The 27,579-nt window shown below is 71.0% G+C and overlaps 2 protein-coding genes across 2 annotated transcripts in view; one reads left to right on the plus strand and one right to left on the minus strand.

The window, feature by feature from the left end:
• Positions 1-3,932: 3,932 nt before the first annotated feature.
• NKX1-1 (NK1 homeobox 1) lies at positions 3,933-7,652 on the plus strand (the record flags this gene model as incomplete). Its single annotated transcript, XM_084233386.1, has 2 exons — positions 3,933-4,386; positions 6,744-7,652. 2 exons carry the CDS (start codon positions 3,933-3,935, stop codon positions 7,580-7,582), a joined length of 1,293 nt encoding a protein of 430 aa, XP_084089512.1. The 3' UTR covers positions 7,583-7,652.
• A 9,025-nt stretch (positions 7,653-16,677) lies between these two features.
• UVSSA (UV stimulated scaffold protein A) overlaps positions 16,678-27,579 on the minus strand; it is a gene marked incomplete at both ends in the record, with an annotated part of 17,216 nt that continues 6,314 nt past the window's right edge. The window contains 7 exons of the mRNA XM_084233051.1: positions 16,678-16,771; positions 16,936-17,107; positions 18,997-19,108; positions 19,361-19,544; positions 19,821-19,943; positions 20,157-20,256; positions 23,391-23,527. Of these exons, the coding sequence (XP_084089177.1) occupies positions 16,678-16,771; positions 16,936-17,107; positions 18,997-19,108; positions 19,361-19,544; positions 19,821-19,943; positions 20,157-20,256; positions 23,391-23,527 (922 nt within the window). The remainder of the gene's footprint in view (positions 16,772-16,935; positions 17,108-18,996; positions 19,109-19,360; positions 19,545-19,820; positions 19,944-20,156; positions 20,257-23,390; positions 23,528-27,579) is intronic.

The raw sequence follows: 27,579 nt of genomic DNA on the forward strand, positions 1-27,579 counted from the left end.
AAGGCGGCCCACTGCTGGCCTTTGGTGGCTGTTTCTAGGTTTAAGGGATTTAGAGCTCACCCCTGCACCGCTGACCGAACCCCTGGGCTGCTGCTTCTCGCCCTGGCGCGGCAGCTCTCTCACGAATCGGGGGCTTCAGCCCAACAGGGGCGGCCCCAGCGCTGTGGCAGCTGCTGGCTCCGACGTGGTGAATGGACGGGCTGCGGGCCGGCCTGAGCCAGGTGCCCAGGACTCCACAAGGCACGCGCAGCCTGGCCCCCTTCCTCTTCTGGGGTGTCCGAAGTTGGGGAATAGAGCCGGGGCGGGACGGATGTCGGAGCAGCGGGGCGGGCGGGGCGGGGCGGGGCGGGGCGCGGGGCGGGGCGCGGGGCGCTGTCCGCGGTGCTGGGCGCGGGCCCGCGGCGCTGTCCGTGGTCCTGCCGGCCGGGGCGGCGCCCTGGCTCTGCCCGCGGCGTGAAGACTCCCTGCGGCCGGCGGGCGGGCGGGCGGGGCTCTGGGGGCAAGGCTGTGGGGCTCTGCAGACGGTGGGCAGCTCTGCCCCCTCTTCTGTTGCGTCCCGGGCACGAGACTCCCTCTCTCTAAGAGTCAGGAGGGCCTCAGGCAGGGACACGCGGAGAGAATGAAGGAGCAGCAAGCGGAAGGCTTCCCACTCATCCCCCCAGCTCTGGGTGAGCAAAAGGGGGAGCGGTGAGTGACGGGAAGCACCGCAGGCGCCGCCGTCCCCACCCTCCACCTCTGCCCCCGCGTCCTTCCCACAGGTCACAGGCGGGCGTCCCCCCCCCCCCCCGCAGCCCCGCTAGCCACGAGACGGGCCAATCCGAGGATGGAAACACTAATTCGCAGATGGGGACGGGTCCCTGCCCTGCAGGTGCCTCAGGCGGTCTGGTGTGGGGTGTTTCTTGCACGAGGAAAACATGGAAAGTGCACCCCGCTGTCCAGCAAGGCTGTCCAGGTGCGAGAGAAGAGAGGCCCCAAGCCGCTCCCATACAGAGACCAATGTCACCACGACCCAGGCAGCGAGGGCGCGTGGACCCTAGAAGTCACATGGAATCCAGCCCCCGCAGGTGACAGGGGACAACATTGAAGGGCTTCGTCCACACAAGATGAGCTAGCAGCAGGGGTCCTCTGTCCCCCAAAACCAATGGGGAGGGGACACCAGTCGTGTACTGGAAAGGGCTCAATTCTCCCCCATGCTGCTCAAGCCCCCCTCCCCGCCACGGTCTCACTTCTGCCTCCCGATCCCTTTCCTGGTCCTCTTCTAAGATCTGCCGCCCGCCCCTCCCCCCGTTTCTGCCCTTGCTCGCTTGGCTCCTGTCTTGGCTGCTCCCCCGCCCAAGACCATCAGCGGCCCCTCTGGTCCCAACTCATGTGCAGCGGCTGGGGCTTGGCAAGGAAGGGCGACTCCTGCCCCCGGGGAGGCAGAGGCACCCCCTTCCCAGGCTCTGATTTCACCTGTCAGTGCCCACCTGGGGCCCTGCAAGTGAAGCCGGTGGCTTGGAGATAACCCGTTATGGCAGATGGGCAAAGATTGCACAAATGAGGGTCTAATTGACAATCAATTGTGATTAGGAGTGAAAAGACGTCTTTATAGCCCCAGACACTCTGGGCTGAGGCTGGGCAGGGGCAGGGGGTGTGTGGGTGTCTGGGAGAAGAGGCCTGTGCACTCTGTGACTGGAGCTGCTCTGTAAAGACAGGGAAGGGGTGGGCATGCCCTCTCCTCGCTGAGCCTGTTGGCACATGTCATCCCCTCCCTTGAGAGTGGCTGGAAGTCCCAGGCAGCTCTGAGGCCCCTCACCCTGCCTTGCTGGCCCTGCTCCAGCCCAGACCGCAGCCCCCACTAGGAGTGTTGCAGGGCAGGGGGGGAGGGAAGGACCAGGGAGCAGAAGCTTTGACCCCCAAACTGCAGGGCAGCCCCAGGGCTTGGTTTAAGCCACCAGTCCCGAAGGCCAGCGTGCCGGGTGCCCCGCGAGGTCGCAGTTGTGACATTTGATGAGGACGATGCGCGCTGTGCAGCCAACACAACGCTGCGCTCCAGATGCCGATGTCTGTTCCTGAGGGTCGTGGGTGAGCGCAAGGGGTGGGGGAGGCTGCGGATGCCTGCTGCATCTGCACCTCGCCGGCTGCCCATGGCGGGGGACAGACCCTCGGTGGTGTGGAGCCCCGAGTGCGCGGAGGGTAGTGCGCTGCGGCACCCACCGAGACCGACACCCAGAGCCCCCAAGGCCTGCACTGACCCAGGGGCAGCAGCTGCGCCTGAGGGAGCAGAGCTGCAGGTAGGGGGGGGGGCCTCCCCAGGACAGCGTTAAAGCCCCCCCCCCCCTGCAGGTGTAAGTGCATCTGTGGGCACCAAGCTGGGCCCAGGTGCTCCCGCACAGACCTGCATCTCTACGTGGTGTGTGCGTGTGAACGGTGTGAGTGTGCGTGAGTGGGGTGTGCACATCTGTGTTCAAACTTAGCGGGGGATGGGGTGAGAGAGTCCCTCCAGGAAGATGGGGGCGGGAAGGAGATAATTACCTCCCTGTGATGAGAGATTATCCACCCTCCTTCCCCCGAGGTGATTTATAATTTAAAGATAAAGAATAATCAAGTCCTGGCAAGGAAGGACACAGCGTTGTGGCTCTGATTAGAATCTCGGGACGGACCAGCACGCGGGGGAGGGGAGGTCCCCCCACCCCAGTCCGGCCTCCCGGAGGCTCAGCAGGTCCAAGCTGGGCCCAAATTACAGCCGATCGGTCCCCCATTATTTCTCCCAACTTTTAATTTCTGCTTCCAAAGGATCATTGCCCGCGGTAATTGCAAAGGGCCGGTCCTTGCGCGAGGAGCGGCTCCCGGGACCGCAGCGCGAGCGGCGCGCAGCCCCCGTGCACGCGCGCACCCCCCCGCCGCGCGCTCCCGGCGCGCCTCCACCCGGGTCCCCCCGCGCCGCGGGCTCCTGGGCGCGCCTGGGGAGGGAGGGCGCGCGCCCGGGCCGTCGCGGCCCGCCCCGAGCCGGGCTTCCCCGAGGCCCCGGGCAAGCGGCGCGGCAGGGGGCGGACGTGCGGAATAAAGACCCGGGCAGGCGCTTCTCGCTCGCGGCGCGGGCGGGGCGGCCGCCCACTCCCCCCGCTCGGAGAGTGCGGGCGCCGATGCGCCCCGGCCCTCCCCACGAAACTGCGGCCCCGCTGGAGGGCGGGTGGGAGCCGCTCGGCCTCGCGTTTCCGTCCCGCTCCGGCGCGTGACGGCGGGGCCCGGGCCGGACCCAGACCTGACGGCCCAGAGACGGGCGGGGTGCCGGGGCGGAGACCCCGAGAGAGGAGCCCCCCGACGGCGGCGGCGGCGACCCTCCGGGAGTGGCCCGCGCGCCCCGCCCGCCCCAGCCGCCGGGGCCGCGCGAGACGCCAGCGGCGAGGCGAGGGTCCCCCGCCCGCCCCCCGCGCCCGCGCCCCCGCGCGCCCGGCCCCCGCGGGCCCCGCCGGCTGCTCCCGCAATTATTTAAAAGCCGGGCCCCCTCCCCCGCCCGGGAGGCGGGCGCCCGTTGGCCGAGGCGCGGCGCGGCGCTGCCCACACAGGCGCTCGCGGGCGGGCGGCGCGCGGTGCGGGCGGCGCGTCTGTCGGTCGGCCCGGGGCTCCGTCCGTGTGTCCGCGCGGGGCCCGCCTCCTCCGCCCGGCCGTCCGCAGCCAATTAGGCGCGCGCGCTAACGAGGGCGGCGGCGCCCCGCGGCCGGCGGCGGGCGCACGTGTGTGCGGCGGGTGGGCGCGTGGGCGCCGCCGCGGGGCCGCCATAAATGCGCGGGCCGGGCGCGCCGGGCGCCTGAGGCGGCGGAGCAGCCCCCGGCAGCAGCGGCCGAGCGCGGGGAGCCCGCCGAGCCCCGGGCCGCGAGGCCGCGCGGCGGCGCCAGGGCCGCGGGGATGGGAGCGCAGTAGCCGCGCGGCCGCAGCGGCGGGAGGCCGGCATGAGCGCCAGCGGCCCCGCGGCCTCCGCGGACGGCCCCGCGCTGCCGCCAGCGCCGCCGGGGCCCGGCCCGGGGCCCGCGCCGCCCGCGCCCGCCGCCGCCGCCCGGGACGCCATGGACGGGCGCGCGGAGCCGCCCGCCTTCCCCCGCGCCGCGGCCCCGCCGCTGGCGGCCAGCGACACGGTGCCCGCGGCGCCGGAGGCTGCCGGAGCGGCCCGGCCCGGCCCGCCGCCGCGCCCCACCTCCTTCTCGGTGCTGGACATCCTGGACCCCAACAAGTTCAACAGCAGAAGACGCCGCTGCGTGCTGCTGGGCCCCCTGGCCCCCGCCGCCTGCGCCCCCTGCGCCCCCGCGCCCGCCGCCCCCGGACGCCCGCCGCGCGCGGAGGAGCCGGAGCGCCGCGCCCTCGCCGGCGCCGCAGGACCCGGAGCGGCCCCCGGAGCCGAGCCGCCGCGTGAGTAGAGCGCGCCGCCGCCGCGGGGCCGGGGAGAGCCGGCCGCCCCCGGGGCACGACCCGCGCCCGCCGCCCCGGCCCCGGCCCCGGCCCCGCCGCCCGCGCCGACAGGCGGCGCAAAGTTCGCAGCGCGCGGGGCTGGCGCGCGACGCTCGCCGGCGCCGCCCGACCCGGACTCCGGGCCCACCGCGCCCCGCGCCCCCCGGACGGCTCCCGCGGGCCGGGCCTGCCCGCCCGGGGCTCCCCGCTGGAGGGCGGCTGCTGCCCGAGGGGTCGCGGCCCCCCGCGGCCGCCCCCGCGCCGCCGCAGGCCCAGGCCTCCCTCCCGCCCCTCCTTTTTTTTTTTTTTTTGGACAAATCAGACTAATTGTGACAAAACGCTGGTTATCTCTGGAAAAACAATTAAATCCCTTCGATTACAGTTGCGGGGAAATGTGCTTAGCGGCGGAAAGCGGCTGGTAATGGGGCGGCCCGCGCCCCCGGCCCGGTCGATATCCCATTACCGCAGCGTGCATATCTCTTTCAAGCACCTTGCAAACTCCCCCCGAACATCTAAATTATAGGGTCAAAATTCGGATAATTACTCGATTAAAACCTATTACACTTATTAGGGGCCGCCATTGATCGAGGATTGCATTCGACCGGCTCCTGATTGCTTTCGGTGCCCCCTCCCCCCCGGCCGCCCTCCAACTTGGAGGCCTCGGTGGCGCAGACACCGGAGCGGCGCCGGCAGGACTGGGCCGGGGTCTTTTGGGCACCTGGTCCAGCGTCTCCAGGGTGGGACGGAGGGAGAGAGGCCAGCAGGGGCCTGGAGAGACCCAGGGGGCAGGAGGGAGCCCCAGCACCGGGCGCCAGCTGGGGGCCATCCCACGTGGAAGGCCCTGCCTCTAGCGGGTCGGGGAGGGAGCAGGCAGGTCGCCCTCTTCACCCACCCCTGGGCAGGGCAGAGGCGGGAGGGCAGGGCCCCAGGGCTGGGGGGAGATGCCCTCCACTGTGCCTACCTCCCCGCACCCTCTGCTGATACCCCCGAGGAAATTTCGTTTATTCCCCAAGTTCTTGCTGACAACGGCGGGAGGCCTTGGGACCGGCCGCGGTGCTGCGTCGGGCTCTGCCTCGGCTTCTCTCCCGCCGGAGATCACCTGTGGGGTGGGGGCTGCCAGTGTCCCCCCAGGTCCTGCCCAAGACTGGTACTTTCTTCCAAATTGCTGAGGCTCAAATGCAGCTTCCACGGCGCCTGGAGGACGGGGCTGGTGCCCAGACCAGGCCTGTTGGGGCGGGATGCTCACCCTGTGGGCTCGGGTCTGCTGGGCCCCGGCTCCCCGGCGGAGCCGGCCTGCCCTGCCGGGCCTGCAGCCCAGGGCGGGGCGCTGAGGCGGGGCTGGGCTTCGCAGCGAGCCCCCCGCGGGCTCCCGCCCCAGCCCAGGCCTTTCAGCGCCAGTAATTGGCCGCCCGCAGCCCTGCTGTAATCGGAGGGTAATATACGCCGAAATAAATTAAATGGCCGTTAACTAGTTTGTACATTACACAAAATGAGTTTAATTAAGTTTGTATCTGCCCCACACATCGATCGCGCTTCCACTGGCGAGCACCCTGCGCGCCACGCGGCCGCGGCCCGGCGGGTGGACGGGGAGGTGCGCGGGGCGGGAGGGCGCGGGGCGGGAGGGCGCGGGGCCGGGAGGGCGCGGGGCGGGAGGGCGCGGGGCCGGGAGGGCGCGGGGCGGGAGGGCGCGGGGCGAGAGGGCGCGGGGCGGGAGGGCGCGGGGCGAGAGGGCGCGGGGCCGGGAGGGCGCGGGGCCGGGAGGGCGCGGGGCGGGAGGGCGCGGGGCCGGGAGGGCGCGGGGCGCGAGGGCGCGGGCCGGGAGGGCGCGGGGCCGGGAGGGCGCGGGGCGCGAGGGCGCGGGCCGGGAGGGCGCGGGGCGGGAGGGCGCGGGGCCGGGAGGGCGCGGGGCGGGAGGGCGCGGGGCCGGGAGGGCGCGGGGCGGGAGGGCGCGGGGCCGGGAGGGCGCGGGGCGCGAGGGCGCGGGCCGGGAGGGCGCGGGGCCGGGAGGGCTCGGGGCGGGAGGGCGCGGGCCGGGAGGGCGCGGGCCGGGAGGGCGCGGGCCGGGAGGGCGCGGGGCCGGGAGGGCTCGGGGCGGGAGGGCGCGGGCCGGGAGGGCGCGGGCCGGGAGGGCGCGGGGCCGGCGGCGGGGGGGGGGGGCGGGAGGGCGCGGGGCTCGAGGGCGCGGGGCCGGCGGCGGGGGGGGGGGGCGGGAGGGCGCGGGGCGGGAGGGCGCGGGGCTCGAGGGCGCGGGGCCGGCGGCCGGGGGGCGGCGCCGCGTCCTAACTGTGCTGTGCTCCCTCCCGCCCGCCCCACCGCAGGCGCCGGCGACCCCTTCCAGGCGGACGAGGCCGAGGCCGACGGCTACAGCAGCGGAGGCGGCCGCAGCCCGAGCGGCGGCAGCGGGGACGAGGCGCCCGACCCGGAGGACGAGGACGAGGCGCCCGCGGCGGGGGACGCGCGGGGCGGCGGCGGCCTCGGGGCCCGCGGGTCGGGCTGCCCCGGCGCGGCCGAGGGCGACGCGCCCCCCGGCGCCGCGGACGACATGGCGCTCCCCGGGCCTCGCGAGGGCTCGCCCGGAGCCGCGGGCCCGCCGGGGACGGCGGCGGCGCCTGCGGGGGGCGCGGGGACGGCCCCGCCGGGCGCGGCGGCCAAGCCCAAGCGGAAGCGCACGGGCGCCGACCCCAAGTCCGGGAAGCCGCGGCGCGCGCGCACCGCCTTCACCTACGAGCAGCTCGTGGCGCTGGAGAACAAGTTCAAGGCCACGCGCTACCTGTCGGTGTGCGAGCGCCTCAACCTGGCGCTGTCGCTCAGCCTCACGGAGACGCAGGTGAAGATCTGGTTCCAGAACCGCCGCACCAAGTGGAAGAAGCAGAACCCGGGCGCCGACACGAGCGCGCCGACCGGCGGCGGCGGGGCCGCGGGGCCCGGCGCGGGGCCCGGCGCGGGGCTGCCCGGCGGCCTCAGCCCGCTCAGCCCGTCGCCGCCCATGGGCGCGCCGCTCGCCATGCACGGCCCGGCCGGGTACCCGGCGCACGGCCCCGGCGGGCTGGTGTGCGCGGCGCAGCTGCCCTTCCTGCCGAGCCCCGCGGTGCTCTCGCCCTTCGTGCTGGGCTCGCAGCCCTACGGCGCCCCCGCCTTCTACGCGCCGCACCTCTGAGCGCGCTCGCGGGCCCTGCGCGCCGCGTGATCCGGGAGAGACTGGACTCTGTACGCGGCCGGCGGCGCGCGCGCCCCTCGGAGGCTGCGCCCAGCCGGACTCAGTCAATAAACCGCCGCAGGCCGCGCCCCGTCTCGCTCCGCGCCGCCCGCCTCGCGCCCCGGGGTGCGCCCGCCGCGGGCTCCGCCCCGCCGCCCCGCCGACCGCGCCGGGCCCTGCCGCGGGCTGGGGGCGCGGGGGGGGGATCCCGCGGGACCGGCCGACGCGGTCGGGGAGCCCGCGGCCGCCGCTGCCCCCACGCGGAGCTGGGTCGGGCCCGGCACCCCGGCGCCTCCCCGCCGGCTCCGCGGCCCGCAGCCCCCCAGCGGGGAGGGAGCCGCGCCGCCCCCGGGAGCGGGGCGCGCCGGGCGGAGCCGGGGGCGGCCGCAGGGTTGGGGATCCGCGCCGCCTCTGCCGCCGCGCGGGGCACGGGGAGGCCGGGGTCGCCCCCGCCGGGGCCGGGGCTGCGGGCACCCTGGGGTCCGCGCCGGGCGCGGTGCGGCCGAGGGGGGCCCTGAGATCCGCACGCCGGGCCCGGCCGGCGCCTCCGCCTGCAGGAGGGAGCCCGCGGCCCGCCCGCCACGGCGGCTGAGGCCGGTCGGGGCGCGAAGACCCCGCTGGGGCGCGAGGCCGCCCCGCCCCGGCCTGGCTGAAGCCGACGCCCGGCTTGGCCTCTCCGGCCCGGGAGGGGGAGGGGAGGGGAGGGGGAGGGGCGGGGTGCCCGGTGCCCTCGCTCCCGGGCGGCCCTGCCCGGCGACTTCTCCACACCCGCGACCCGGGCTGCCCGCGCGCACCGGCCCTGCAGGGCCCCCAGCGGGCCCCGCCCAGGCGCTCCCTCCCCGGAGCTAAGCGGCTCCAGATGTGGCCGCACTCGGGGACCCCCGGGCCTGCGCTGGGCCTCCGGGGTGTCGGCCGCTGACCCCGGCGCCTCCGAGAGTCCCGCAGAGCCCTGGAGTCGGGTCCCCATTGCCGGAGCTTAGGGGAGCTCGAAGCCACCGCCTCCACCTGCCGGGCCGCGGACCCCAGGGCCCTAACCGAGCCAAGTCTGCCCCCCGGAGCTCTTCCTCCCTAGGCCACCCAGCCAGGGGCTGCTGGCGTGTTCTCAGGGGGACGCCCCCCATCCTGCTCCTACCCCTCGGGGACCCCCCCCAGGAGGGGACTTGGGCCCAGACTCAGCAGCTCCGCCTCCTGCCCTCCCACCCCACACCCCGCCTCCCCCACGGAGCGGCTGATCCCAAGGTCACCTGGAAACACGCAGCAGCGCCTGTGGGGGTGCAGGCAGGTGGGGGCTCTGGCCCCCTCCACACACGGCCTCCTGTGCACCCCAGTGCCCTCACTCAGCCCAAGCTGGAGCAGGGCTGGACACCGGCCGCCACACCCCAGCACCCCAGTGTCCCTGCCTGGGAGCACGTGGGCTTCTGGGGGCTGCCTGGCCCAGCCTAGGGGTTCCTGCCCCCTCCTGGCGGGGCCCCAAGTCGGCCTGGGTCCCTGAATCCACCTGCACCTGGGAGCCTGGGAGTGCAAGCCCCTGAGGCTGCCTCCCTGCTTGCTCCGGGCCTGGCTGGGGCCTCCCTCCCAGGTCTCAGCCTGGGGTTCTGCCTCCCCCGGCCTGAGCTGGAGACTGAGGCAGCGGGGGGTGGGGGGACCCCTGTGCCTGAGGGGCCATCTCAGCCTGGCTGAGGGCTCCCTGCAAAGCCTCACCAAGCTCTCAGGGCCGGCCCCGGCCAGCAGCCTCCAGCCAGCCCCAGATCCGCTCCAAGTGCTCCCCACAAACCAAGCCGTGCACGGGAGGACCTGCTGTCCACCGCGGCTGCAAGCCCCAAAGCCCCCCAGGGATGACCCAGCCCCCACCCGTCTGCCCTGGGCCTCATGAAGGCAGAGAGCCCCCACCCCGGCTCACCCACACACCACAGCCCCTCCTGCCGCCCTCCCCCTCCCCCACCCTCCTGCCTCCTCCCGGCCCTGCCCACGGGATGTCCTGCTCCAGGCCCTGGCTGTGCATGAGGATCAGCCCTGGTTGCACGAAAGAGAAAGCCTGAATGAACAGAAGTGAAAGGCAGTTGCTTGTTTCTCTTGTGTGAGGTCCCCTGGCCACAGGGGGCCCCGGGCAGCACCGCTGCCCCGAGTCCTAAGGGCCGGCAGCTCCTGGCTGCCCTCTCCTCCCGGGCCTGATGGAGGCTGAGGCTGAGGCTGAGCCGCCCCCACCCCCATCCAGGCAGCAGACAGGAAGAAGGGACAGGGCGCACCCCCTTTGAAGGAGTTTCTCCAGGAGCCCCGGGACACAGCTCACATCTCGCTGGCCAGCGTCTGGTCACACGGCCCGCCGGGGCGGGAGTGTGGCCTTGCAGGCTGGTGACGGCTCATTCTCGGAACAAGGGGGGACAGGGCGGGCTTGTGGTGCTGCCCCTGGCCAAGCGCCCTCCAGCGTACTGGCCAGCGCTGGTTGGCCGCCCCAGGCCCAGCTGCCACATCGTGGACCTCAAGCAGGCTCTTCCAGCTCTAGGGCCCACGCACCCTGCTCCTGCAAGGCTGCAGCTCCCCACGCCCCCCATCTCCCCTGCTGACCCCCTAGGAGAGCTGGTGCACTCCCCAGGACATGTCCTTCCTGGCCCCCCACTCTGTGCCCGCCCTGCAGGGCACCCTCCCCTGCCGCCCTACCACTGCCCCTCAGGCTGCCCGGTCACCCCAGCCTGCACCTCCCGCCTCCAGCTGGGAGGGCCTGGGACACCCAGGGGCAGCTGGCGTTGGGTGGGGAGGCTCACCTGGTCACGCAGGCCTCAGCCCAGGGCACCCCTCCAGGCGGTTCCGCCCCCGCAGCCCCGAGTGCCGGCCCTGGGCACCTACCCCCACCCCGGGCGGAAGGTGGCGATTGAGGCTCTGGGGGAGCTGGATGCTGCTGTGACCAGGCCCGGCCAAGGGGCTCCTGACCCCTCGCGGGGGACAACCAAGCGGGAGGCACATCCTGCTGACTTTCCTCTGCAGATCCTGTGATGGCCGGAGCACCAGCAGCCACTGTGGGTCAGGAGGCAGCCTCAGCCATGCAGGTGGTGCTGTGGCCGCACCAGCCTGGGGCGCTGACCATCTGCCTTTCAATGACAGGCGCAGTGAGTGCTGCTGTTCGGAGCTTCACTCTGCACAGCTGCTGGGGCTCTGCCCCCCATGTCCGCAGCAGCCCGCGCCCTCCAGCCCTGGGGTGGATGCTGTAGGGCTGACCTTCCCTCCCACTCCCTGTCCGGGGCCAGGACTCCACCAAGAGCCCCCGTGGCCCAGCAGGAGCCCAGGCCCTCAGCCTGGGCCTTGTCCACTGCTGCCCCTGCCCCTGCCTCCTGGAGAGAGCCGGCTGGGCCCACCGCCACACCCCTGGCCCTGCCTCACCTGCGAGGCCTCCCCTCCCGCTGCTGCGGCCTGTCCTGCCTCCTCCCCGCGGCTGCCCGGTCAGCAGCCCTCAGACTCTATTCCCAGGCCCCCCCGGCAGCTGTGCGGCTGGGCCTGAGGGAGCCGGGGCAGCGGTGGGCAGAGTCTCGAGGGGAGAAAGGGGCTGAGACTCAGGCTCTGGCTGTTTCCACCCGGTCCCGGCTGCAGCTGTGCTCCGGCGGGGTCTGAGTCACGGCGCCTCCAGCTGGCCAGGGCCGCAGCCCCTCCCCAGCGCCGCCCCCGGACCAGGTCAGCGTGGGACCCGCCCGAGCGGTGGGGCCTGCTGCCAGGCACAGCTCCGGGCCCATGTCCCTGGTCCCCGCGGGCAGCCCCTGCCTGCAGGCCGTCCTCCAGGGGACATGCAGGGGCAGTGAGACGGGCCAGCGCGAGGCCAGGCGGCAGGTAAGGCCAGCTGCGTCCCGCGGTGCCCCCATCTCACCGCCCACTTCTCAGGTGGACGTAAATGTCAAAAAGGTCCGTGATGTAAAGGTGAGCCGCGGAGCAGCAGCGCTTTGACAGGACTGACCCTTTCACACAAACTCCGCAACAAGTGACGGCCAGGGCAGCGAGCCCCGGGCCCGGGCGGGCGCCTCCAGGTGTGAGGGCAGCGCTGGGCGTGCAGAGCCCGCCGGCCGCAGGCCCGTGGGGGCCGTGGGGCTGCTCCTTTGAAATAAAACATCAGACTCCTGGAGTTTCCTTATTTGACACGGAACGAAGGGCGAGGAGACGGGCGAGGACACGGGGGCGCCGCCAGGAGGGCCGGTCCAGAGGCAGCGAGGCCGAGGAGCAGGGCGGAAGCATCTGCGCCCCGCCGCGCCGCCTCTTCATTAAAGTCATTTTAAATGCGCTCTTGTGAGCAGCAAACCAGCCGCAGCAGGGAGCGCGCTGAGGGCCGCCCTCTCGGGCGCCCACACCCCACACGCACACACGCTGCCCTCCCGGGCGCCCACACCCCACACGCACACACGCTGCCCTCCCGGGCGCCCACACCCCACACGCACACACGCTGCCCTCCCGGGCGCCCACACCCCACACGCACACACGCTGCCCTCCCGGGCGCCCACACCCCGCACGCACACACGCTGCCCTCCCGGGCGCCCACACCCCACACGCACACACGCTGCCCTCCCGGGCGCCCACACCCCACACGCACACACGCTGCCCTCCCGGGCGCCCACACCCCACACGCACACACGCTGCCCTCCCGGGCGCCTGCCCTGCAGCTCGGAGACCAGGAAGTGGGGACGTGGCTCTCAGAGCTCCAGGGCACTGGGGAGAGGCCGCGGCCCCGCTCCCGCCCCAGGGTCTCTGCCACGGGGCCGGCCGGGAGGAGCCACAGAAGGTCCGAGAGCCAAGCCCACGGCCAGGGACGGGGAGCGCCTCTGCCGACCAGAGCACGCTGGAAAGTGGAAACAATTTTCAATACTTTGGAAATTAACCAAAGGCTTGTAAGGGCCCAGGAAGCGCAGCTGAGTCCTGGCGGGAGCCGCGCGTTCTGAGGCACCTGTGACTTGAGCTCCTCCCGGCCCCTTCTCTCTGGCTCAGGGCACCTGAGGGGAGACAGGCTTGGGGCTCCCCAAATGACGGGGAGTCACCACCCGTCCACTTGTCTGCCGTCCCTGGAGGGGCCGGCTCACGGGCCACGACAGTCTGGTCGGAAAGAGAGTCTGGGCGCCGGAGCCAGGCCAGCAGCCCAGGCTGGGAGGCAGACGGCGGAGCAAGCACGAGCGGGGCCTGCAGGCCAGGGGACGGGCGTCCAGGAAGCTGTGACGAGCGGCCGCAAACCCCCCAGACTCGACGGGAACCACGTCCGCATCCGAGATGCACGGTGACCGCCGGGGGGGTGGGGGGGGGTGCCGGGGGCCAGGCCAGCCTGGCCCTGTCCGCCGCCAGAGCCAAGGGGTGTCTGGAAAGCTCCGGGGGCGAGGGGACCCGCGCGTGCCCCAGAGACCAGCTCCTCGGAGCCCACGGGGCCCGGAGGCCGGGGCGCCTCGCCCAGAAGTCCAGGCCCAGCGAGGAGACAGCGGGACGTCCCAGACAGGCGGAGCGGAGACCGGCGGCAGGCCAGCCTGAGAAACACGGAAGCGAGAGACGAGAAGGCAAACCTCGAAGAGGGATGAGGAGCCGCGGTGGCGCCGGCAGCACACGGCACGGCGCGCTGTTCGTCTGCAGTTTTCCTGTGGGATGTGCAGACGCGCGTGAAGCGGCCACCGCAAAGCTGCCGCAGGGACTCGCCGTCGAAGCTGGAGTCAACGGGAACTAGATTGTGCTCCGTTATCCCTGGTGACTCAGAGAAACCACTAAAAATGACTTAAAAAAACAGTGAAAGAAACACAAAGGAAGGCAACACCCACTCCCCCACGGGAGAACGGGGTGGGGGGGTTGCAGAGCCGGCCTGCGGGAGGGGCCGGAGCAGGCAGACACAGGCCTGCAGCCGTGGTCAAGGCCAGCAGTGCACCCCTCTGTTCGGCAGGGGCCGGGCCAGCGCGGTCAGGGTGTGAGCCCCCAAGACACCCCCGCCACTTCCCGGCGCGAGGGGGAAGGGCTCCCACACCAGACAGACGGGACTTCCGGACAGACCCCGTCGCTGGGACAGCTGGACGCGCCGATACTCCGTTTTGGTCACGTGGCTCAAACTAGACGGGTCAGCAACAAAGACACGACGGAGCAGCTCCGCAGACAGCGAGACGGGCGGTCACCCACACGCCCAGGACGGGAGGCACTCGGGCACTCGGAGCGTCCCCAGGGCGGTGCGGACGCTGGGCCAGGAAGGAAGCCCCAGCGCCCGAGGGCCTGGAACCAACAGTGTGTCCTCTGGGGACATGGACTGAAATTAGAGATCAAATACCAGAAATACGTTGGGGAAATGCAGAAGAACGCAGAAAGTAAACGACAAACTCCTAGACAGCCAATGGGCAAAATAATCCAAAAAGTATTGGGAAGTATTTTGGGGGCCTCCCTGGGGGCGCAAGGGGTTGAGTCTCAGCACTATGGAGCTATCGGCAGCCACTGCAGCACGAGTTCGATGCCCGGCCAGGGAGCTACCCACAGGGCGCGGCAGCCCTCTCCTGTCTCCCCGCTGCTCCCCTCAGCAGTGGGTTTCAGTGGATCCTCCTGTTCTCCCCATTCTGTCCTCTCACCCCCACCCCTCTGGCCTGTACCCCAGCTCTTGGTGCATAAATAAATCTTTCAAAAAAAAAAAAAGAAAGTATTTGAGAGCGACAGAGATGCTAATGCTACACACCAACACGCGCATGTATACGCTGTAGCCGGCCTTGGATGGGCACTGCCAGCTGCAGGCATCGACGCTGAGAAGAAGACAGACCTCAGGCCAGGAAGCTCGCCTGGCATTTTAAGGAACTAGAAAAGAGAAAACTAAACCCAAAGTAACCCAAAGAAAATAAATAAAAGTGGAAATTAATAAAGAGTGGGAAAATAAAGAAAATCAATAAAACCAAGCTAGTCTTTGAATAGATCCATACAATTGATACATCTTTAGCTAAACTGACCAAGAAGAGTAAGACTCAAATTTCTAAAATTAATAATCAGAAGAGAGACACTTCTACCACCCCAGAGAGACCACCACAAAGTGCAGAGGGGCGCCAGGAGGCACCACGCGACGCCCAGGGCGAAACGGGCACATTCCTGGAAAGCTGCCAACTACTGGCAGTGACTCGAGGGTGGACAGAAAGCCAAAGAGACCTACATACAAATAATAAGTAAAGGCATTAAATTGGCAAAAAAAAAAAAAAAAAAAAAACTCCCCACAAAGAAAACACCCAGAAGCAAAGGGTGTCGTTGGTGAAATCCCCCACTTTTGTGTGTGTGGGGGGGGGACCCTCGCCGGCGGCCGGGAAACGAACGGGCGCTGCAGAGGCTGTGGGCACCCGGCGCTCAACCGCTGTGCTGCCAGGGGAGGCCCCCCCCAATGTTTTAAGAATTAATTCCAATTCTTCTCATGTCCTTCCGGAGCACGACGTGGGCACACTTCGCGGCCAAGCCGCGGTGCCGAAACAGCGGGCGACCAGAAGACAGCGGCGGGGGCCACCGCCTGGGGCTGCAGACGCCCACGATCCTCCGCAAGACCCCGGAGGCCCGGCGGACGGGACGGGGAGGGCCGCCCGCACGCAGGCCCCCAGGGGCACAAGGGCATCCACACTAAGCCGCTGGCACGGGGCAGCGCTGACTCAGCAGGTGCAGAGAGGCGCGGGCAAACCCCATCCCTCGGGACGGGCACCGCGGGCCCGGCAAGCAGCGCCACTCGGGTCGGCAGGGCTGGAGGAGCCGTGGGTGGCCACGGCCCAGCCTCACAGCCGCTGGGCAGAGCCCACGGGCTGCAGGACGCAGACAAAACCAGACGCGTCTCAGTGAACACCCACAAGCGAAATCCAGGGAACTGCGTGTTTAATGGCGCCGCACAGCAACAGGCCGGGGAAGACCCGCCGGAAGGCGCAAGCGTCTCGCGGCAGCTTCAGTCTGCGCTTCCTCGGGTCACTCGCCGCGGACGCCGCACGGGCTGCTGAGAGGCGTCAGAGACCCAGGACTCGCGCGCCCCAAGTTCACAATCAGAAGACGGAGCCTGCGCTCCCCGCCACCGGCCGGCTGGGGCCCCCCCACCCCCGGCATCCAGGCTGCCTCTTCTGTGGCTGCACCGACCGGCTGCCCCTGGGGGTCATGCGGAAGCCAGAGGGCCCGGAGCAGCCAGAGCCAGTCCGGAGAAGAAGCGCAAGACCGGGGCCCCCCGCTTCGGACCCGGGAGGTGCGCAGGGGCCAGCGTCCAGGGGGCCCGCGCCTGCGTGTGCTCGTGGTCAGCCGGTGGCCAGCATGGCGCCAGGACGACCGGGAGGGGACGCTGGCTCCACGAGCAGGGCGGAGGCCACTGAGTGGCCACAGAACGAACTGGACGCCGAGTGCCACGTCTGGGCAGCCGGGTCAGTGAGGCAGCGCCTGGCCGGCGGGAGCACAGCGGCTGGAGGGAGCAGCCGGGGCGGGGGGCGGGGGCGAGAGGACGGGGCCTGGCGCTCAGCCAGTCCAGCTGGGCCGGGATGCACAGACATTTCTCCAAAGAAGACAGAGGCTGGGCGCCGCCACCGGGACGCAGGTCTAGGGCCAGCGGGAGGGGCCTGGCCCGCGGGCGGCCAAAAAGGGCAACAGGGAGGCCTGGCAAGGGCGTGAGAAGCTGGAGCCTGGACAGTCCGCGGGCCCATGGGGAAGGGGAACGGGTCTCCTTGGGCCGGTCACTCCCCCGCTGGACGTGAACCCAGAACAGGGTGCGCGTGTGCTTGGCACCCAGGCCCGCTCCCGAGCAAGGAGGGCCACGCCAGCGCAGGGCGTGCGGGGTGCGGGTGGCGGAAGGAGGGGCCCTGGCGGCACCCCTGCTGAGTGCGGCAGACCGCCGGGCTGTCTTGAGCATGGCTCCCCTGGAGCGTGGGGTGAGCTGCTGGGACAGTGAGGTTTGCGCCCCAGAACCGTGCCCACAAGGGGGTCCGGTCCGGGCACTGGGTGGGCGGCTAGGTGGAAGCACCGCCCCCATCCGGAGTGGGGAGGCCCCCGTGCCGGGTGCTCGGCCCATGGGCTTCTGGCCCGACACACGGGCGCTGGGCACCGCGGCAGGCGGATGCGGGGGACACGGCACCGTCCCCCTAGCTCAGCGCGTAGTTGAACTGGTGGGCGAACTTCTCGTGCCTCTTCTGGTCCACCCGGCTCATGGCCCTGGCTGCCCTCCGCACGGCCGCCCTGCGGGGAGCAGAACGGGCATGGGCAGGGCTCCGGAAGCCCCGCAGACCAACCTGCCTCCCGCAAGGCAGGGCCAGCGGCCGGGCCGCCACTGCCCAGCTGGTGGCCATCTTGCCAGGGCCTGGGGTGCGCGCGGGGCTGGGGCGCTGGTCAAGGACCCTTACTTGGCGAAGACCTTCTTGGCGATGCGCGCGCGGGCGGTGTCGGCCTGCCGCCTCAGGTCCACGAGGCCCGGGTGCCGCCGCCTCTGGCCTCGGCCTCGGCTGCACCGGGAGGAGCCCAGGTCCACTCCCGTGGCCGCCTCCACGTCTCTCATCAGCTCGGGGTCCTTCCAGTCTGCAGGCACACCCCTGGTTTCAAGAAACCCCCAGCACCCACCAGGGCACCTCCCAAGGGCCCAGGCTCCCCCCGCCAATCCCGGCCTCCCTTGCCTCATAGGTCCCGGTCTCCCCCCACCGCCCCACCTCCCCCTCCCCAGCCTCCCCCTCCCCGACAGGGGCTGCTCAGGGGTGGAGGGCAGAGCAGCGCCCATCTGGGTCGTGTGGCCCAGAGGGCGTTCTTGGCAGGTCCACTGACCCCTCAGGCAGAAGGTGGCACAGCCGGTGACCAGGGGACAGTGCCCCCTGCAGGCAGCTTCTGGCCTCAGAGCTAGCTGGACTGCGTCCCCCCAGGCCACCAGACCTGGCCACCAGACCTGGCCACCAGACCTGCCTGCCCGCCACGGCTGCAGTGAGGGGTCAGCCCGGCCGGGCTATCTGTTACTGCTCCAGAGAGGGTCTGGCCTCAGGCCTCAAGCTGTGGCTTGGGGGCCGCCCACACAGATGATGGCCAGGCCGCCCGGGTGGGGGTCCTGGGGTGAGGGACCGGGCAGCACAATCCAGGCGGGACGGCCACCGGGATTACAGGAAACTGTCTAAACAGTTTATCTCGCGGTAATAAGAAGGCGTCACAGTTTGGGGTGCAGTGAATGGAGCGATTGTTTAAACACAACGGAAGACGCCGGCACCCAGTGGAGGCCGCGCGAGCATCCCAGGAAAACGAAGAGCAATTTAAAGCCTTTGAAGAAAATCAATAGCGGCCGCCCGGCCTTCCTGAGGCGGACAGCAGGCCGCAGGCCGCGGCGCGCGCGAGAGATTGGCCGGGCTGCGGGCGGGATCGATACCGTCGTTAGCAAGGAGATGCCATTTCACGTCTGACTGGCCAGCGCCGGTGGGGCCGCGCCCGGTACCTGTCTGCTAACAAGTCGCCACCCCCGAGCGTGGCCCAGCCAGATGCTCCCCGGGCATGCGGGGGGGCGGGGCGGGGCGGGCACTCCAAGTGCCTGTGCCAGGTGGGCCCTGAGCCGTCTCTGCCGTGGACACCCCTGAGGGACCCTCGTGCTGCCCCCTCGGCTCCTGTCTGCCCCAGGCGGCAGCCCAGCCCAGCTGTGACCGGTCCAGGATGCCGGACGGGTCAGGTGTAGGTGCCCGGGGCTGCCCACACAGCACCAGGGCACCCGGGCAAGCCCCCACGTGCTCTGAGAACAGCCCTGGTTCCCACGGCCCACAGGCCACCTGCCTGACACTGACCCGATGGCAGGCACAGGAGCATAACCAGCCCTGAAGGGCACTCTGCGGAGACCAGGCCAGGCCTGGGGCCTGAGGGTCTGCCTGGGCCCTGCCTTCTGCCAGCACCCCTGCCTCCTGACAGACCCGCGGACGCCTGAACCCCCCCACCCCCGCCCCCACTGTCCATGCCGCTGGCTGAGGTGACAGGTGGGCGCCCTGTAACAGATAGCCCGGCCGGGCTGACCCCTCACTGCAGCCGTGGCGGGCAGGCAGGTCTGGTGGCCAGGTCTGGTGGCCTGGGGGGACGCAGTCCAGCTAGCTCTGAGGCCAGAAGCTGCCTGCAGGGGGCACTGTCCCCTGGTCACCGGCTGTGCCACCTTCTGCCTGAGGGGTCAGTGGACCTGCCAAGACCTGTGCCGTGTGGCACAGGCGCCCCAGCCCCATGGGCCTCCGGGCAGCGCTGAGAGGGCGCAGGACAGCCCCGGGTGGGCAGTGCGGGTCCAGCCGATGGACTCATTTCGCCTCAACAACTTGGTCAGCTTGAAACCGCGGCTGCAAAGGCAGTGGCCGGTGGGCACCCAGGGGCCTCCTGACCAGACCCGCGTATGCCTGCACCCCCCTCTCCGCCCCCACTGTCCATGCCGCTGGCTGAGGTGACAGGTGGGCGCGCTGACCCACCGGGCTGCCCCGCGGGGCTCTGCCGCTGCCGCTGCTGCTCCCGGGCCCTGTCCTCCGCGTGGAGGGGATGTCCGGCCTCGTCTCTGGGCACGATCTTCCCGTGGAAGGGGCACTGCGGGCAGAGGGCACGGTGAGGGCAGGGAGCCGGGCCAGCCACCGGAGCCCCTTCCCCAAGGGCACCGGGCCATCCCCCTGCTGGGCGGGCGCAGCAGCAGCTCTGAGTCAGCCTGGCCAACCCGGCCCAGGCCGCTGCCCGCCATGCCACAGGCTTCGCTGGGGAGAGCCCCGCCCAGCCCCCCACCAGCGCCGCCCGCGTGGCCCAGCCTCGCATCCTCGGGTGCCCGCCCCGCCAAGGCCCCCCTACCTTCAGCCGGTCCTGGCGGGGACACAGCCGGCCGTCGGGCCTCAGGGCGCCGCAGCGGTGCTGCACGGGCTCGAAGGTCCCCGGGAAGGGGATGCGGCGGCTCCATGGCTCCCCCGACGCGCAGACGCCGTCCACCTCCGTGTCCACCTCGCTGGGCCTCCAGAAGCGGTGCTGAGATTCGGACCTGCACCGTGACCAGGCCTCAGCACTGCCGCGGGGACGGCCCAGCCGGGCGGCCAGCAGAGGTGGCTCTGGGGTGGGCCCCGGGGTCCCAGGCACCATCGTGGGGTCACGCGGGGGCCAGCAAGCCAGCTTGCTGGCCCCGCTGCATAGCTGCCACCACCCGGCCTGCCCGGGGTGGCCAGGGGGCTCCCCAGGGTGCAGCCCACCCCATACCCTCCACCACAGTAGCTGCGGGCAGGCTGGGCACAGGTGCCCTCAGACCAGGCCGCCCACTCACTTGACCATCTCCCCGGCGGGCGGCTCCTGGCCCCAGTAGCACAGGTCCAGCCCGAAGGGCACCACGGGCGCCCGCGCCCGCTCTGCCGCCAGCCGCTCAGCTTCCTCCTGGCCCACGGGCACCCTGGGGGGCGGCGGGACGAGCGGGCACTCACTAGGTGGGCCTGGGGCCTCCGTCACCCCAGCTCTCGGACCGGCCATGGCGGCCACGTCCAGGCCTCAGGGGCCGCCCTGGGCCTGCGCCCGGCTCCACCTTCAGGGCTCCCACCCTAGGCCCCCCTGGAAGGCCACCCCCCAGGGGAAGGACTGTGTCTGGGCAGGGGTGTCCGGGAGTCACCTGGGGGACAGGGGCAGCTGGGCCTCAGCAGAGGCAGGGTCGGACGACTCCCCGTCTCTCCGCACCGGGGAGCCCTGCGGGGCCGGGCGCGGCTCCAGCCCTGGGACAGAGAGATGGCTGCTCCACCAGACCCGGCCCCCAGCGCCCCCCGGCCCCCCCAAGCCTCCCAGTCCCCCGGCCGCTCCCGCACCCCCAGCCCCCCAGACTGTCCCAGCCCCCCAGACAGCCCCGGTCCTCCCGACCACCCCAGTCCCCCCAGCCCCTCAGTCCCCCAGACCACCACAGCCCCCCCGAACACCCCAGTCCCCCGATCCCCCAGACTACCCCAGCCCCCCCAGACCGCCCTGGACCCCCAGCAGCCCTGGCACCCCCAGGCCACCGAGGCTCCTGTTCCCAGTGGCACAGTGGGGGGTCAGGCCTGCCTGTACACAGACAACCACGGGCCACAGGCGCCCACCGCCACCACCCGGAGGAGGCCGGACGCCGGCTCCCCACTGGCCCCCAGCAGGCGCCCAGGCTACTCTGCAGGCCTCTGGGTGGGTGCTGGGCAGAGGTGCAGGTCCCCACGGGGTGGCACCTGGCCGGAGGGAGGGAGGAAGATGCCAGACTCACCCCCCAAGCCAGGAGAGGCCCAGGAGTGGCGGGGAAGGAAGAGGCGCAGGGAGCGTGCTGCAGGAGGCCAGGGCGGACGAGGGACTACGGGATGGACAGGGCGCCGGCCCCCCAGGAGTTTGGGCGCGGGCGCACGGCTGGCGGCGAGGACGACAGTCCACCCGGACCCCCCCACTGGGGCCTCGGCCCTGCCCCGCGGCCGCCTGCCAGGGAGGTGCGTCAGAGCTAGGCGAAGGCGTGGGGGTCCCGCTGTGGAGCCGGTCTGGGGGGCGCGTGGACAGGGCTGCTGGGGGCCAAGGGCGGGACCGGAAGCCCCAGGAGGCTTCAGGGTGTTCACTTCTCAGCGTGCGCTTCGCGGTGTCTCTGAGCCAGCAGAGGGGAGGCCGGCCTGGCGGGGGAGAGACCGGCGGGGCGAGACTCGGACAGGACCGGCGACAGCACAGGCGCGGGGCCCCCTGGGACCAGGCGGTGCAGGCACTGGCCACAGGCCCAGCACGGAATCCCCCCACGGGGGGCAGGAGGCGGCGGCCAGGGACAGAGGGGCTCCTGGGTCGAGAAGCGGCCCCCAAAGCTGGGTCAGAGCGTGGCGGTGGTGGGGCAGCAGGGGCGGGAGGCCCGCAGGGCACTGCGGACATGGGGCAGTGTTTGGGGTCTGCACAGGCCCCTGGGCCCCGAGCAGCCCAGCCCCCAAGGGTGGCAGAGCCGGCTGCACCCCAAGTGCCCCTCTCAGCCTCGCCTGCGGCCTTGGGCAGCCACACGGAGCCGGCGACCTGCTTCCGCGCGGTGACCAGGACGGAGGCCGCACAGGCTGCTGCGTCCACTTCCAGCCCCGCAGCACCCGGCCTCAGTCCAGGCGGGTGGACCCCGCCTCAGGCCAGCACCCGGGGCCAGGCCCTGCAGAGTCACTCGCACTCAGACACCTGCAGTGACACAGGACGTGACACCACACACACCCCACCACACACATACACGGCACACACACTCACCACACACCCGCCACACACATATACTACACAGACACACCACATACACACCACACACACATACACCACACACACCCCCACACCCAGCACTCACACAGGCTCAGGGCGGGCCGGTCAGCAGATGCCGGGCGTGGACACAAGCAGCCCAAGGCCAGGAGACGCCTGAGAGTTCCGGGGGTGAAACACGTTCTTAAGCACCAAAGAGGCGGGTGCGTGGGCTCAGGGGCACCCCCGCCCTGCCCTGCTGTGGAAGACCCACCCGCTGACGCACCTCCTCGGGGACACCCAAGGCTGCCCTGGGCGGGCCAGGCCCCAGACCCGCCATCAGCGGAGGAGCAGCACAGCCCCGGGGATCGATAGCAGGAAGCGGGCGCCTGACACATCGATCCCCCTGGGCCGCTGGCCTTGTAATTAAAATGTAAATTCGAGGAAGAGATTACGTCCTGACAGCCGCGGGATTAAGGGGGAGATAAAAGCCCCTCGAGGAGGCCTGGGCTGCCTGCACGGCCTCTTCGCTCAGCGCCTCACCCTGTAGCGCCTCCGGGCCGAGCCCCGGAGCACCCATCCCTCGGCCCCAAGGCTCCAGACTGGCCAGGAGGGTGGGACCCCGGCCGGTCGCCTCGAGAGCTCAGGGGACACGTGAGAGGGCGGAGCCTGACCCGGAATGAGCCCAGTGCGGCTGGACGGTCAGGGTCCCCCGCCACCCCGCCCCATCACCCGCCTGTTTCCGGCAGAGCCCCCCAGGGGCCGGGGGTCGGGCGGGCGCTTGCGGTCACCACGCTGGAGGGGCACTTGGCGGCCGAGCCTCCAGAGGAGGGTGGGGAAGACCCCTGGTGTCTGCCGGAGCCCTGGGCACCGGTGAGCCCTGGGGTCCGGTGAGCAGGACACCCCAGGGGGAGGGCTCTGGGCGCCCCCTCCAGCCCCACGCTGGCCCGTGGTGCCCATTCCCGGGCTGGGGAGGAGGTGGCACAGGCTGAGCAGCCATCCCGCCCTTCACCCTAACTGCTGACCACACCCACGACCCAGGGGCAGCCCTGGCTCTGCAGGAAGACTCAGCCTGACGGGGGCGCAGAGGGCCCCGTCCAGGGGCCGGGTCGTGCCGGCACAGGCCCAGGAAGTCAGGGTGAGGGCAGGTGGGGGTCTCTCTCGAGGCGAGTCTGCTTATGCCGGCCCCCAGAGGCGGCCCCGCATCCCCCAGCCAGCAGGCCAGAGCCTGCCCCCACATGCCCTCCTGGCCGCCGCCTCTCATGCCAAGGCCACAGGCCATGAGCGTCCTCTGGACGTGAGGCCCGTGCCCTCTCCCTGGAGCCGCGGGCCGGGTGCAGATGGCTTTGGAGATTTGGGGGAAGAACGAGAGGCGCCAGGTGGCCACTGTCTTGAGGGAGCGGACGTCGGGTCCAGGAGCCGAGTGGGCGGCCCTCGGCGGCAGCCTCAGCGCCTGGGGTCACAGCGCACAGTGGCAGAGGCTACATATGGAGGCTGCCGGCCGGCGAGGCCCTGCCCTGAGCGGGCAGTGTGGGGAGGGGCGGTGGGGTCCCCATCCCCGGCCTGGCCCTCAGTGCCCCTGGACATGGCCCGGGACGCTTGGGGATGCCTGGAGTACCTGGCCTTCCCCAGCTGCCCCAGCCCCGCTGCTCACCGGACTGGGGCCGCAGGGGCTCCAGGACGCAGGCCTCGTAGCCCTCCTTCTCCGGGACCTCCACAAAGTCGTCCTCCTCCTCGTCCTCGTCCCCCGGGGCTGCCGGCTGTGGAGACACCAACGCAGCTGAGACGCGTCTGTGTGGGAGGCAGGGCAAGGCCCAGCAGGGCCCACAGCGTGCGGCCGCCCCGGGCCAAGACAGCACGGCAGCAGGCGCTGGCCTGTCTCTGCGGAGCGTCCCGCAGGGGCCCCAACCTGGCCCCCATGTCCAGCGGGCACTCTCCACGGGTCCCCAGCACTTCTGGAAGCTTCTGTCCCCTGGCTGCCTCCCAGAGGGGCCCAAGAGGAGTGGCCTCTGGCAGAAGGAGCCTTCCCCACCAGTCAGGGGCCTGTGGCCCAGACCCCAGCCTTCATCCTGGGCAGCACCCAGCTGCAGGCAGCGCCTAGACCGCCTCATCGGGCAGATCGGGTCTCCCACACCCCACCCTCGCCGGTGCCTCCCCCCAGGGACACCAGAGCGAGGCCCCAGGCAGCCAAGGCCCTGCCCACTACCCGCCCAGTGTGGGCCTCCGTCGGCACAGCCAAGTCAAGTCCAGGCCTCCTTGTTTCCTCGCGGGTCTGGGGGGCACCAGGGGTCCCCTGAGGCAAGGGACCCCTCAGGTGAGGCCCAGCGGCGGGGCTTTCGCAGGAACAGGAGGCCAAGTCTGCAGTGACCGGCTGGCAGTCCCCGCGGCCCCCCGCACACACTGCTCGGCTCCGGCCTGTCCCTACCTGCGCCGCCCCTGGGGCACGGGCCGCGCGGATGCAAACGCAGGGCCGGGCGGCGGGACATCCATCACGGAAAGTGTAATTTTTGTTATCAGTCCTAACACTGATCAAAAGGGAAGCCCGTCTCCGCCGCTGACCTGTGAAACGCCCCAATTATGCTCTCTGGAAATGACAGGGGCACTTAACTCGCGCGCCAGCAAATGACGCCCATCAATCACGTCTGAATAACAATGAGCCGCGGACCTGAAAATTATTTTTGTATAGAATCTCCCCAGGAATTTATGGAAGGTGGCGAGCGCCCAAGGTTCGGGCCCACGGCTCCTGCCGGCCCGCACGCCTCACGCACTAAACAGAATTTATGAGTTTTCATTTTCCCAAAGGTGCCCGGGCAGGGCCTACAACGCAGCGCGGGCGCCGGCTTTAAATATGGGGGTCGTTTCCGTAAAATATTATGCTTATTGCGCACACCCTTGAATTCCCCCGGGGACTTTCATTAGATTTCCGGTTGCCTAAAGACACTTGGCTGCTCCCCGGGCCAGAACTGCGCATTTCCCCTGCCGAGGCACCGCCGCCCCCCGGGGGTGAGGGACCCGCCGCCTTGGGGAAGTGGCCGCAGGCCGAGCCCATCGGGCCGCCGAGAGTGGGCAGGCCGCGGCGGGCAGCGGCCTCGCGGCGGTCCGCGGTCAGCGCCGGCCAGAGCGAGCACGGGCGCAGAGCGGCCCGGCGGGAGCCCGGCGCTTGGCGGAGGCGCAGCCCGGGGCTCGGGGGGCGCAGCGGGGCAGCCTGGCCGGCTCCACGCAGACTGACTCTCAGGGTAGTTAAAAGGATTTAGAAAAATGAGCCTCCGCAGCGTAATTAAACGAGCGGTGAAGGCCGAGGCCGCCGCATCGCTGGCGCCCGCCGGCGCAACCCAGGCGAGAGGCAGCTGGGCCGCCGTATAAATTCCGCGCGATCTAATTAACTCGGTGCGCAATCTCAATTACTTCTCACCCAAGAAATCACTTTTGTTCAGTTTTATGTGTGTCTGTTTCCCTTTTTTCGAAAAAAAAAAAAATGATGTAAGGCCTCGTCAGACGGGGGAGCTCCGGCCGCATCTGTCTTCCAGCGCCTTGCTGGCCACGCAGTTAGAGCCGCTCTGTCTTATAAACTAAAAATTAAACGTGCTCAGCTGTGATTGTCCCCAACGCCGCTGCTATTTATATGCTAATGCCCTCCCTGGAAGGCCGTGCAAATCGCAGTGCAAATCGCAGCCTGTCGCTGCGCTGAATGGAGGGCCGAGGGCCAGGAGGGGCACGGCCGCACTCGCGGGCGGGCGGCGGGGCGGTGGGCCCAGGACGGCTGGCGGAGCCGCGCGGTCCAGCCCCTCGAGGGGGCGCGGGCGGCAGGAGTGGGGTCTGGTGGCCTCCGGGGCGGGCGCATGGGGCGCAGCCAGCTGCTGGGTGAGGGTGCCCATCAGGGGCCGGGGTGGGCTCTCTGCTGCTCCCAGGCTGCAGGCCCCAGCCCGGCTCTCGCCCAGAGCGGGAAGAGGGGAAGCGGCCAGGCAAGGACCAGACACGTGCTGCCTCCGGGCCCACATTCCCCTCTGCCGGGAAAGGGCCGCCTGCCCCAGCCCCGCCTCTCGGGGTGCCTGGGCCAGTGCTCAGGGCCCCATGCGAGACAGGGCCAAGGAGCCAGGGTGCTGGGGGCCGCAGAGGTGTGTAGGGCAGCAGCACCAGGCCCAGCAGGCTGCGGGTGCCAACAGGCCCAGCTGTGGATGAGGGGTCGCCCCTGGGGAGGGAGGCAGCGCTGGCCTCAGCATGGCGGCGGGGCTGTGTCCAGGGAGGGCGCTGGCTGGCTGGCTGAGCCCTGCCTGATGCGGCTCCCTCAGCCCTCACCCCGCCCGGCGCGGGCAGGCAGCGGCTCCGGGTCAGACTGCAGGGAGGACCCACAGCCACAGCGCCAGAGAGCCACGACGGGGCAGGGACGCCCACGGGCGTGCGGCCTCTGGACAGAGACTGGCCTGCGCTATGGGGCTGACCCGCCGCCACACTCTGACTTGGTGGCTGGAGAAATGGACATTTTCTCAACCACACAGCACAAAATAAGCGGGCATCTTGGCTACATAATTACATGGCAACCAATTTTAAAGTTTTCAAAGGATTTTTATCAGCCTAACTAATGTAGCAGCCCTGGACTATCGCGTCTCCCGGAGCTGCGAGGCTGGGAACTAAATCTACCAAGAGACGCTGCCTATCGACCCGGCGGGGATTTATCCCTCCTGCCCCCAGGCAGGAGCACCGGGGCTCCGGCGCTCCGGGAACAAGCAGCCTTGCGCGCACGGGCTGCCCTTAGGGCCGGGGCTCCGGGGCCACAGACACCCCGGGGCCCCAGAGCCAGGCTCCCAGGACAGCTGCGGCTGGACGCTGACCCGGAGGGGATCTCTCCCCAGCCTGCGGCCCCGCCGACAGCGGGCGGAGAGGCGGCTGGCGTGGGCAGACCCACAGACAACCGGTTTATTTTCGTCAGCGCTCACCCGAGCGGGAGCCCCAGCCACCCCATCTCTGCCTGCGGAGCAGCGCGAGCTCAGTCTCCTGGAGTCCGCAGCAGAGGCGTCTGGCAGCGGCAGGGAGAGGATCTGACAGGAACCGGCAGCTTCCCGTCTGCAACTGGCCTGGCAGGCCCAGGGAACCGCTGGCTCCGCACCGGAGCCCTACCGCCTCCTCCCTGCACGTCCGCTGCAATGGGGCCGTCCTGCGCCTGAGCCTCAGCCCAGTCCGTCCCCGTTGCCCTCCAGCCTTCCAAGGGGCTGTGTCCCCTCCCACCCCAGCCGGCCCCACGCTCGCACCAGCGCGGGCAGCAGCGAGGGCCGTGGGGCTGGCCTGAGGACACTGCGGGCTGCAGAGGGCCACACGGCGTGGGGGCCGGCTCTGACAGCGCGGCGAGCGGCGCCCTCCACGCCGACCCCATCAGCCTCCCAGAGCCCGGGGAGCGGCCCCGGCACCCCACAGGGTGGGGGTACATCCAGCCGCAGGTGCCCGGGACCTCCTGCGCTGCAGCTGCCCAATCGCATCCCCGGGTTGGCCTGGGCCTGAGAGGCGCCTGGCGCGGCGGGTGGGGAGAGCGGCTGCCCAGGGCCCGGAGGAGGAAGCTGCGCGCTGTGGGAAAACCCTTCCAGGAGCGTCCAGAAGGCTCTGGGTCCACCCCCAGCAGCTCTGCTGGCCCCAGGGGCCGGCGCAGGCGGCCAGCCTGTGGGGCGCGGCCAGCGGCCCGGCCAGCCCGCGGGCCCGCCGCACCCACACACCGCAGCGGCCGCAGGGGCGCGCGTCCCGGTCCAGATTCACAAAAGCCTCGGCGCGCCCGCCCTCGGGCCGCGGGAGCGGCGGGCAAGCGCGCCCTCTGCCGGCGCCGGCGCGCACAGCCGCGGCAGGACCGGCACCGGGCC

The sequence above is a fragment of the Talpa europaea genome (genome assembly GCF_964194135.1).
Source record: "Talpa europaea genome assembly, chromosome: 5".
NCBI lineage: Eukaryota > Metazoa > Chordata > Mammalia > Eulipotyphla > Talpidae > Talpa > Talpa europaea.